The sequence below is a fragment of the Serinus canaria genome, chromosome 2 (genome assembly GCF_022539315.1).
Source record: "Serinus canaria isolate serCan28SL12 chromosome 2, serCan2020, whole genome shotgun sequence".
Classification (NCBI taxonomy): domain Eukaryota; kingdom Metazoa; phylum Chordata; class Aves; order Passeriformes; family Fringillidae; genus Serinus; species Serinus canaria.
Window position 1 is genome coordinate 39632512 of NC_066315.1, and position 12615 is coordinate 39645126.

The 12615-nt window shown below is 35.5% G+C and overlaps 1 protein-coding gene across 1 annotated transcript in view; it reads right to left on the reverse strand.

Annotated features, from left to right (window-relative positions):
- NEK10 (NIMA related kinase 10) overlaps positions 1 to 12615 on the reverse strand; it is an 80978-nt gene that overhangs the window by 25878 nt on the left and 42485 nt on the right. Inside the window, 4 exon segments of the mRNA XM_050971003.1 lie at positions 4034 to 4184; positions 4186 to 4242; positions 7253 to 7341; positions 7720 to 7849. Coding sequence (XP_050826960.1) covers positions 4034 to 4184; positions 4186 to 4242; positions 7253 to 7341; positions 7720 to 7849 — 427 coding nt within the window.

Here is a 12615-nt window from a genome sequence, read left to right on the forward strand (position 1 = left end):
GAGAGATAGGTAGACCTCCTAGCATGGGCTGTAGCCAGACTGCCTGCAAGAGGAATAATCAGAGTATGTTTTCTGTCAGCTCCAACCTAGTCCAGTAGCACAGCACCTTGGTACCTACAGACCTAGCCTGGGAGGGCCAGTGTTGACCTGCAGCTAAAAACCCCGTCTAGATGGAAGATGACTCACAGTGGTCGCTATGCCATGCTCTCCAGCATGCTGAGTTAGGGAAAGACCAGTTCAAGTGTGAAATCAGGAAAATGCAGAGAACAGCCTTGCTAATGGGCATTCTCATTCATTTGAACACTAGGACAAAGCACTCAGCTAAAGGCAACCTAAATGAGCCTGCTCAAACCAAGCACAGTTAATAAACTCTGACTCCCTATTAGCCCCAGCTAACATGGAATGGAGAGACACTCCATAGGTCAGACTACACTCAGAAAAACACATTGGACCTACTTTTCCCATTATCTAAGCATCATTGTCCCCCATTACTCTGAGTAGCTGGAACTTGTTCTGATAACATGGATTTGCACATACCAATTTTAAAATGAAATGGGTATTCTAGCAACATTATCGATACAAAAATGAAAGTAAGCTTAAATTCCCAAAGTGTTGTCATTATATTGCAAAGGTTCCATATTGCCAGAGTTTCATACTGCCTTGATGTTTCGCGTAGGCAGCTCCTCTAAGCACTGACTCTTCCTTCTTCTTACAGCAGCCAACTGACTCCAGTTCCCCCTCAACCACCCAACCTACTCTTTTATAGCACTCTTCTTCTTATCGGCTACAGCTGTGGCCTGTTAGAGTCAGGTTCCTAATCTCTAATAATTGGCTCAGCTGCCACTCCTTACGGGTAAGATTACTTTCTATACTACCTTTAATTTCTTATATTGTATCCCCCTGCACCAAAGAACACAGAGAGACATAAAGAATGTGACAGAATACATGTGCCTCATGCACAGATCAGAAACTGAGGAAAGGTAGTTGTTCTGACCATCCAAGTAAGTCTACCATGTCTGCCCATTTTTAATATATTCTCAGAGTAGCAGAAGGTACAAGTGGCTCAGATTTTGTCATATATTTCTAGCTAATGGACTCCAATTATAAAACTTACACTTTCCTCTACCACATTCAAAAGACGGGACTGAACTGAATATTCATCATTCTATATTGTTTTAGGTGTATATTAAAAAATGTGGCAATGAGAGAAAATTTGAAAACCTTTTAGGATATATACAGTAAATGAAACAATAATGGAAGATGCCCATGTAATGAAACACATGCTTCCAAAGTAATAGAAGTGACTTATTTTCACTGTTTTCTAAACAGACAAAATCCATTTCTCAAATCTATATACTTCAAAAGGCAATCAAATCATTGTTTGGATATACACTCATCTCTTCAAAGGAAAATGTTAGAAATGCAGTTCATTGGTTAGATCAACTACTGTTTTGAGACTTATACTTGCCTTGGAACACAGAAAATTCAAATTTGCTACTGGTCTGTTTGGTGAGCTTACACAAACTACCTTTTCCCTTCCCACCTCTTGCTACACAGATCATGAAAAAATTATATTGATCACCTTGAAATGAAAGGTGCAACATTAATTATTAGTGTTAATAAGAAAGAATTATTGCCATTATTCTTACTTGTTTGGGTCTTCTGTGCCATGTGTTATGTCAGCAACCTTAACCTTTCAGAACTGAACACAAAAACTCTATCAAACACCCGCCACCCCTATATCTGTTTCTGCTCTAACAAACAGTTTCTGGGGAATACTAGGAAATATAAGAATTTGTGTGGGGAGTTGATGATGATTCTTTTTACTGGGATTATTTTCAAGCATGGATTTTATGCTATACTTACCACACAAGGTAACTAACTGTACTTCATCATCTACTGACCTGCCTTTCAACTGCCTGTTTACCAGCTACCAAACTGGAGTTTTAAACTACTCAGAAAACAAATTCCACTCTGGCTCCAAAAGATCTCTGTGCTTCAGTTCCATATACAAGGACAGAGAGTACAGTCCTAATTTCAGAAACAGTCACAATGTAACACAACTGGGATGAAAAAGGAGGCCAAAAGTATATTTCAGCAGAGAAAGCATATAAACTAGCTGGCTTCAACAAAACATTGAACTACATGGCAGAAACACCAAATTCTCTGACACCATGGAAAAATGACAAATTACTTGGGTGTGGACTTGCTGGGGCCTTGACTAAGATAAATTAGGCTGTCTACAGCTCACAGATCTTTTATTTCAGGAGCAGCTGCTTGAAATTCTTCCAAGCACTTTTAGTCAGAACATTGCCTTTTTTTTTTTTCAAAAGCAAACTTATCAGCAATACTTATTCTCTTTATTAGAAATCCTTCAACTTTATAAAATTTTTCTAAATACCAGGAAGAAAGAAACAACATGGCTCCTTCTGTTTCTAAGCCCTGTAACATGCCTCTGAAATTTGAAAGATCCTAGCCTGATTTATTCTAATTTACAACAATTTGCAAAATTAGGTCTTCCACTTCTCATTACTAATCTATATTGCCCTCAATTTCTTCAGTGTTCTGGATATTTGTCAGAATCTCTTATTCTTTGAATATGCATAATGAAACATCAATTGGAACTAGAACTGCAGTGTTTCCTCCTTGAGAAAGGTAGCCATTATCACCTAAAACACACAGGCAGTTTTGTAGACAGATGTATTTCCCAAGTATTGATACAAAACACAGCTGTTCTAACTTCTATGTAAAACTATCCATTCTATCATATCTCACAAATATCTGGGTAGGACATTCTTCTCTCAAAGACACAATAACTGCATCAAAATCCCAAATCTAGCATCTTTACAGCTATAGTACATTTTTTTGCAAATTTCATCACAGTTATGCAGGAGAATGACTATATCAAGATACAAAAGATAATGGCATACAAAAAGCTTCCAAATCTGTAGGTTAAGAAAATTTAAATGAAAAACACATGGGAAAAGTTGCTTATAGTATTTTAAGTTACAAATCCTACTCTGTATCTTTCTTTCAAACCAGTACCTCTTATGTTTTAAAAGGCAGTGGTTTATTACAGTTTGCTGGTAGGCTTTGGCATTCTTTTTTATCAAAAAAAATGGTGTAATACAAATAATGATCTTAGATTGATAGGTCAAAAAACTCCTGAAAAAATATTAACCATTGATACAAGTTACTTATTTTTGGAAGGTGAAGACTAGAATGCTTGCTACCAAGTGTTCTAGAAAACCATTTTCCTACACAGAGGTTCTTTGTACAAGCTACTGAGCCCTGACAAAAGGAATCTAAGAGATGCAATATCTGAACAGACAAGAGTGGCTGTGTAAATTATAACTTTATACTGGAATTATCACAACAACTTTCAAAGGGCAATTTTGCTACACAAAAACATTATCCTTGTATTTTTAAAATAAATTCTCTGAGATTATATATGGTAGATAAACTACTGGTGTTCTTCATGAAGAATGCTTAAAACACAGCCTGAAGCAAATGGAAGAACTGTAAGTATTTCTGCAGAACTGTATCAGAGAGTTAAAAAACATGAACAAATACCTTATCAGGATCACTGGTCTGTATTTTGCAATCTGTAATTAAAAATTTTATTCTTGTAGGTTCCATTTTCTAGGTGTCATTGTCTATGAATCATACACAAGATTATCAACTTGTTCCACCCAAATGAAGAGTATATTCCCCTATTCACAAACCACTCACAAATGTGCTGTAATAATTAAATGTTATCAGATATTATCAAAACTGTAAGAACCTCCATAGCAATGTCATTTTCCAACATAGAATAACATTGTGTTTTAAGATACTGTCATTTTTCCTACATAAGAATGTCCAAAAAAATTAATGAATACCTTGTTAAAAATAAATTAAAGTGCCTGCATGGAAAAATGTTACAGAAGGATGTGTCTTTTAATTTTGATTCACTTTCTGCTCTGCTGCACCTTATTTTCTCAGATATGGCAAACAACTATAACAAAAAATAAAGCCTAATACCTGTACTTACTTGTGATAAAATGGGAAGTTGATGATGATAAGTTACTGCATTCCAATTAGCCTCCATGAAGTACCACTGGGTTTCTCTCCTCTCCCATTCCAGTTTCCTCTCCGGCATGAGATGAGAGGTGGATAAAAATTCCAGATATCTCATCATCAGGCAGCAGTGAGCTGACTTCTACTATGTCTGGACATGCCTCTGCATCAGGAGTCAAGCAGCTACAGGAAGAACATTCTCTATTTACTTGTTTCTTTTCCACCATTGAATTCCTGCCCTGGTATTTATGGTGTTATGCCAGCCAGCACTGCTCCCTCATCCTGCCTGGGACAGTTTGATGCTGGGCAGCTTTGGTGTTGCCACACCACAGAGCAGCCTTCAGCATCAGCTGGAACAATTTTCTTTGACACTGACCCAAACAGAACTGCCACTGGGAACTGTGGATGTGCACTCCCAGACACACTAAGGAGTGCCTGGGGCCTCCTCCTGGGATGGGGGAGATGGGGCCTGCCTTGTTGGGATTGGGTCAGTACTATTTAATGTCTTTAGAATGACCTAGATCATGGGAGAGAGTGCATTTTCCAAAGGTTTGTGGACAATGAATTGCAGGGATACGTGGGCAGGGCAAACGTCAGAGGGTCCTGAACCACCTATTCTCAGACCTGATTGCTACCTGCATAATGGGAAGGTATGGCCAGATCCTCCTCAGGGGTGCACAGCGTTAGAGCAAGAGGCAAGAGACATAAGTTAAACCACAGGGAAGTCTGGATAGATCCAAAAATTGCTATAATAATAATAATAATAATAATAATAATAATAATAATAATAATAATAATAATAATAATAATAATAATAATAATAATAATAATTATTATTATTATTATTATTATTATTATATTATTATTATATTATTATTATTATTATTACTGCTTTATTATTACTATTACTTTTTATTATTATTATTACTATTACTTTCAATCACTAAGGCTCACAAACACTACAGAGGGCCCAGAGAAGTTGTGGAATCTCCATCCTTCAATACAAAACTGACACAGACAAAACCCTGAGCAGTGAGTGACCAGATCTAATTGTACCTGCACTGAGCAGGATGGACCAGATTCTTCCAGGGTTCCCTTCCAATCTAAAATACTTTAATAGGTCAATGTTAAAGGCACCCTCAGTAATGGTAATAATATATTATTAGGTCTATTTTTAAACCCCCAAAATATTTTCTGCAGTGTATGCAGTGTAGGACAGGAAAGCTGCTAGGGACAGTCCTGCATGTACTAACAAGTGCCTTAAATCTGTTAACTCAAATGAATCTGGTTATTTACCACGATTTCCTTGCACAGCACCATTGATCTGCTAACACAAACATACAACCTAACACTCTTCTTCAAAGAACGAGTCATAGAATGACTTATGATTTCTAAAGCAGTTCTTTCTAAGTAAAACACAACTGACATGCATAGCAGCACTTTTGAAAATGCTTTACTATGCTTGAACTTCTTGATTTTAATAATTTGGTTAAATGTGTTGATTAATTTCACTAATTTTCATAACTTTAAAAATATTTTTACTTTAAATTTTGTATTTTTTTAAAGAGGTTTTCACTCTTAAAAAATACTTTGGGTTGGGGTTTCCTTTTGATTTTTTATTTTAATTCACTGAAACTGGGCAAAAGTTCCAAAACAAATGGGAGCTAAAGAGATTTTTATTAAGTCCTATATCCATTTCCCACGCATCTAAAAATTATTTATGACTAAACACCAAGTAGGGTGATGTTCAACTCTGAAGGAATTTAATGGCTATGATTCCAGAACTTTCTTTAGTAGCTTAAAGAAATAAAACTGTATTTTAATAACAATACTAAAGAATAGTAATGATAACAGTAAATGGAAAGTTACAGTTGCAACAAGGAGCTTTCAATATTTCTTCAAATCATTATCAAGAAATTATTTTTTTACTTCCAACATTCATCTTTGAAGTGTGTTCTGTTTTAGTAATTTGAAAATAACATCTTTTCTGTTAATGTTTCCCTCATTTATATAACTAAAATCTCCTTATTACTGCTTTTCTTTAATGTTTTTATTCTTTCTAAATAGCTCACAAAGCATAAGCAAAAACCTAAACATAAAAAAATCATTTAAGGTTTAACCCATAATAAAAGATATTATTAAAAACAATAGCCCCCAAAAAATAAATAATAACAAAAAATCCTTCAATGTCTCCCGCTGTTAGTAAAATATGCAGAAAAATTCTTGTGAATCTGAAGAATTTATAATTTTCATTAAAATTCATTTCAGAATCTCTTAAATGTTAGTTCCATTAGCTCCTGTACTCTCCATTGTTGTCCTTTATCCACAAGGTCTTTAAGTAACAGAAACCCTTCTGTACACTAGAGCATACTATAAAATCTTAGTTTATAACCTCACACAAAGGTTTTTTGTAATGTGCTTTTTAGAGACTGAATTGAATATCTGAATGAGAAAGGATAAGCATTTTTGTACTAAGTGGGTTTTTTTTTTCTAAAATGGGAAAATCAAGGGAGCTAACTAAATCTCTAATTCACTCTATACTTTGCCTGACACAGTATATTATCTCCAGGAAGAAAGAAAAAAAACATAGCTGAGAAGTTTGTGATGAGTGAGTGTAGCAAGTACAGGCTCATCTTTTCCTCCATTTCTTTGTTACCTCTGCTGCTGTGATAACAAAATTATAAGGTAGTGAAAAACATATTTCTATCAGTCAAATAAACAGAAAAAACTGTGAACATGATCATACAGTGATCTATAAATAATGTACTCTAATGAAGTTATTTCCTTGACCAGAATCTGCATTTGAAAATTACTCAACTTCTGGATTTTTATTGGGAAAAACTGATGCATAGGGAATTAAGTACAGCACTGATACTGTTAAATGTAAATTTCAGTACTGAATATAAAGTCTATACTGGCTAAATGAATGCCCTGACTGGCATTCATTTAGCCAGTATAGACTTTATATTAAAAAAAAAATGAGTTTTCCAGTTGCATGTGTGCAGCTATATTGTATATGTTATTATTGGTGTAAGGAGATAGCACTGTTTTTCTTTAAATCCAAAGATATTTCCTATGCAGAGACAAAAACTGGCAGTTGCTAAAGTCTGCAAACTGTCACATTATCTCTGCTGGAAGCATACAAAACAAAAACATCTTTACAGCAGGATGTCGAAATAAAATGAATAATTACCTCTTAATGGCAAATGAGACTTTTTCAGAGTACAGTCCTTCTGGCACAGGTTCATACACAGCCCCTACTATCAGAAAAATAAAAAAAATCTACAGTTTGTTGAAGAAAAATACTCCAGTATTTATTTCAGCATCCAATATGATAAGGGCTGTCTCTTGAAACTATCTGATAAGCATTACATCACCAGCTCTAACATGCAGAACAACTTAGATGCAGACTGTCTCTTCCAGTCAGGCATCCACACTACTTACTGTAGGTTAAAGTGCTACAATATTGAACATATACAAGCAATTTTTGCAATTAGAATGGTAAGATAGCAATTCATACAATGACAAACACTTGTGCTTGCTCACAAGCCACACACATTAGAGCTGAGAGCAGTTTATGTGTCAATAAACTGAAATTCTCTTGGATCTTGAGACCACATGGAGAAATAACTGGGAGGTTGATCTGGCAAATGTGAGTACCTCATTTGCCAAGGAGGGCATATTGGTGCTGTAAATTGGTGGGCTCAGAGTGGCCATCTGTTAAAGGATGCATCCTGCAGCTCAGACATCAGCCTTCTCTCCATACAGCTCACCCTTTACAACTTCAGGACTAAGGAGCAAGCAATACAAGCCCCAGGTGTTTTATTAATTCCCCTAGGAGTAGGCTTATTCTCTTAAAAAAACCCAAAAAAACAAAATCACCAAATATTTAGTTACTCACTACAACATAATTACATTCAAAAGGTGCATATGTGTCATTTACCAGCCAAATTCTTTAAGGGGAAGAACAATGAATAGATTTTCAACTTCTGCTGCCCTTTTTCTCACAACACTAGGGGTTTACATTTTGTTCACTTGTCCTTTCCACTCACACTGTCTTTGGACTTACTGGACATGAACTACAGCATTTAGAACAAGTTTACAGTGATGACATTTCAATAAAACAGACTAGAGAACAGATAAGTATGGCACCTTATCTCATAATCCAGAAAGATTTGAGTACAACTCCTGTATTTAGAATGATCATGGATATAGTTTTGCTATTAATGTAAGTAAATGAACTTGACTCATTGTATCATTTTCATCTTCTTAAAACTACTTCAATGCATTCCTTGTGAGGATGCAACATGGACACTCAGCAGGCAGCCAAATGATAATACAAAAAAACATTGTAAAGATACATTTAAAGAAAATGGATGAAGGCAGTAATTTCATTTTGATGCAGCACAAAACAGAATTTATTTCCTTTGTTTGATTTCCTCAGTGCTTTTCATGAACCTGGATGATAACAATGTATACTAGTAGGTGTATTCTGATGTTGGAGTTCAAGTCTTGGTAGTAAGTAAAGATCATATCACAGAATGTGTTTGATTTTTTTTTTCATTCAGAGATATAGAAAAATACTTGACTTCTTTCTTCTGTAAAATCAAGTTTTACCTTTTTCCTTTAGCTCAGAATTGCTAACCACTTGATCTTCATAGTCATAGTACTGATATCTTTGATTAAATGCCTTATTTTGGTGCTCAGAGGTACTGTGTAAATTCAAATAATGATGCTTGAGGATATCCTACTGCTATATACAAAATGCAGATCTTTGAAATATATGGGATGAAGTCCCTAGACAAAAGATATGATAAATTAGGTGACCTTAACAGAATAGAAAGTCAAAGGGAGGTCACAGGCAGGGAAGTGAGAGGGACTGACAGGTCACACTCTTCTGATAAAATGATCAAGCAAGATACAGATTCTTGGATCAAATCTAATAAGCAATTTTATTTGAATCTTACTGCTGCTGTTACATAACTACAGAGTGGGTATTGAAGGTTGTTTTAGGACATAACAGAATTTCTGTAATCACACCGTGACACTAGTTCATTAGATGTCTTTGTGGAAATTTCCTTTCTGTGTATTAAAAGTGTCTACTAGAAACATTAATACTGCAACTTATAGAGATGGTGAGCACAAAAAGGCAAAGCCCGTGTCTTAGTCAAGTCCTAAGCATGCTCCCAATCAGTAAAAAAATCTGAATTGAATTTTATTCTTTTGTTCTAAGGATAATTTTCATCCACAGAGAGATCAAGTTAAAAATTATTATTTTACATTACTAAATTATATTAAAATACCAAACTGAGATTATTCAAACCAAATTTATGTAGCTATGCAAAAAGCTGTACAGCAGTCACAGAAAGAATAAGCTGAATACAACTGAGAGAGAAACAGAGGCAACCATGACCTAGCCTAAACATCTTGATTCCTGAAAATTTTTCCAGGGAAAACTCTTGCCTGATGTCCAGAGCAAACAGCAGCCCACCAGCTGGTGACTTGGAAAAATCATACTATGATATGGAAATCATAGAAAGAATACAGTGCTGACAGGGTTATAGTTTTAGCATGGTTTCACACAAGAGCACAGTAGCTGAAAGTTAATGAAGTCATTTGTTCTGTTTATTCATGCTGAAAGATTTCTTGTTCTAAATGCTTATCTAATCCCTCTTTTTTTTTTTTTATCAAAAGGACTTGTAGCAGAATAGTATTTGGTCTTTTCTTCCAGAACAAATTTCTTAGTCAGAAACCTCAGGTATTGAGAACGTTAGGATGACCAATACCTTAAAAAATACTGTCTCCTTCTTAAGAGGTACTTTAAATTACTGAAGCAATGTTCATTTAATGTGACCATGAAATTTTTACAGAGAATATAAATCCCCTACTTATATGATGCTATGCTTTTGTAGCTAATTAGTTCTGTAATTTAGATTTTTAAATAGGATTTTCAAATATTATCTATTTACTTTTCAAGGGATGTAGTAAAATCCATCACCATGTTCTACTGGCTTTCCTCACCATCTGCTAGTTAGAAATGTGGGTGGGGTACAGTAGCTGTTGATTAGCAAAACAGTTCTGCAGTCAATTTGCATGTTTTGGATCCACAGTGGCAGGGATGCCAAGCAGAGAGAGTGCCCAGTTCTTGTTCCTGTACACTGCCACCCACCAACAGGAGGGTGGTGGGAGTACATATGGTTTGCCTAATTCAGATGACAATTGTGTATAAACTGTCACTGTCTGGTCAAGACCAGAAAGAATATGTGGAACCAGTCCTACTCACAAACACTGAGAATTTAAGCATTAGTATGACTTTTTTTTTATTATTTTTAAAGGCAATACTCATCCTTTAACTTTAAGCTGAAGATAACTCAATTGGCTGAAGCCAGACAGCAGTACTAATTACATTTTTAGCAAACAGATGTCTACATCATAAAATGCATTCAAAACAGAATACAGAAAGGGGGAGCCCCTAAGAGATTATAAAGATTTTAATTTCCATTGCTCCAAGGGCTGAGCTGACTGCCACTAAGCAGCAGTACTGATACTATTAGCCACAGCTACCAGAAGTGGCAGCATGTGATTCTTGCAGCTAACATATTCAAGATAATACCTCTAAGATATTTTTCATCTAAGATATTTTTAATCTAATACCTCAAGATAATTTTCATCTAAGTTTTCAAATCACTGGTGACTTCCAACTTATATATTCAAGCTGAAAAATGCTCACTCCAGCATCATTATGTTAACTATGAGAGCCCTTCACTTAACAAATGTCCATAGCAAATGCAAGACTAAATTCTTTTAAATGAAAGACGGAATTACATCCACAGAATAACCATTCAAATTCTCAGCATCCTTTAACAGACAATTTTATAATTGTTTCTTAGAAAGGTCAACATACTAGCACTGCTTTTATTCTTAATAACAAAATCCTCTATGACCATGGCCTCAAAATGAGCCACTGCTTAATTCAAATAGTTGTTTTTCCTTCTGAACTCCTTTTTACAAAATTAAGCAGCTATTTTAAATACAGAAGAGATTTTGCATACTACACCACATTCATAATTAGGAGATTTTTTAAAAAAGAAACAATAATAAACAAATCTTGTCAGTACAGTGCTACTTGTAAAACATCAAACACATTAACACATTTAACCAAATAACATCTACAATGCCTTGGAGATAGTTTTGCCATCAAGCTTTCATTTATAATTTTGCTTACTGATGTTATTTTACCATTATTTCCTTTAAGAACACTTTTAACAGAGATTTAAACAGACTGTATCTAAATCTGCTACATCTGCACTACCATACAGCTATCTGAAAGATGACTACCCTCACTAGATTAGCTCGTGTCCACATTAGTTAGCAGTGGACAAAAGCCCCAGCATTAAGAAATAAGTCCTAAATTTGGAGAGGGAGGAAGAGAGGAGATGAGGGAATGATGTTTTCAAAACAGCATTAATTTTCTAGAGCCTCTGAAGCTTCTAAAGAACGTTATCAATACTTTCAGGCTGACTTTACATGGGACACAGCCAGTGAAGATTTCCTAAGCTGCCCAGAACTTCAAACTCATGACTTATCCTGGTGCAGTGTTCACTGGTGCTTCCAACAGCTGTAAGAGCATGCTGGTAAGTGGCATCCTACAGGAGGAGGGGCACTTATAATGAGACTTGGTTCCAGCTGGACAGTTGGGAATTCATGAAAACAGCAGTGATCCTTCAAGACTGACTCCCAGAGAAGGTGCTGGTTATAAGAAAGGCTAAACAAAGAATCATCTGCCAGTGCCAAGGATTTTAACAATGACTGTTATTGCTTTTAGCCTTTATCATCACTTCAATTCATTACTTAAACTTTGATGGACAATTCCAGCAGTAGGTATCAGCAATACAAACACTCATGCCTAGAAACCATAACTATTTCAGGAAACAATCCAAGCTGAAAATAGCTGGAAAGTAGCAAAGAATCCAATATCCTTATCCTATTCTTCCTCACCTAAGGATATTGACTTTTTTCCCACTGTTGGAGACAGGACAGTGGGAGAGATAGTAGACAAGCTTGCCACACATTGATCAATGGGGGTTTTTTGTTTCCTTTGGTCCCAAATGCTAAAAATGTCTCTGCAGCTTCTATTAACTTCAGGTAAGTCAATATCTTTGTTAAAATACCTGTATAATAATACTCACTTGCAATGGATAGCCTTACTACTTGCTAGACTCACCAAAGCAAAGCAGAGAAAGGGGTTTTCACAATCTTTGTACTTATGACTGCCACAATTCACCATAAAAATGAAACCTGCTGTTCCCTGGCCCAGATAAACAGGGATTTATCCAGTAGTGCCTCGAAAATCTTCAGAGGTAAAGACTACACAACCTCTCATTTCCATATTTGACTGTTACAATGAAGAAAAAAACTCTGCATATATCAAGTTAGAATTGCTTCTGCTTCAATTCATTTCTGTTTTCTCAGAAAACTTCCAAGATCACAAATTTCAGTACAAAGAATGAGAAAATGCTTGTATTTGGACACCATTTCTAGGTTTCTACAAAACCA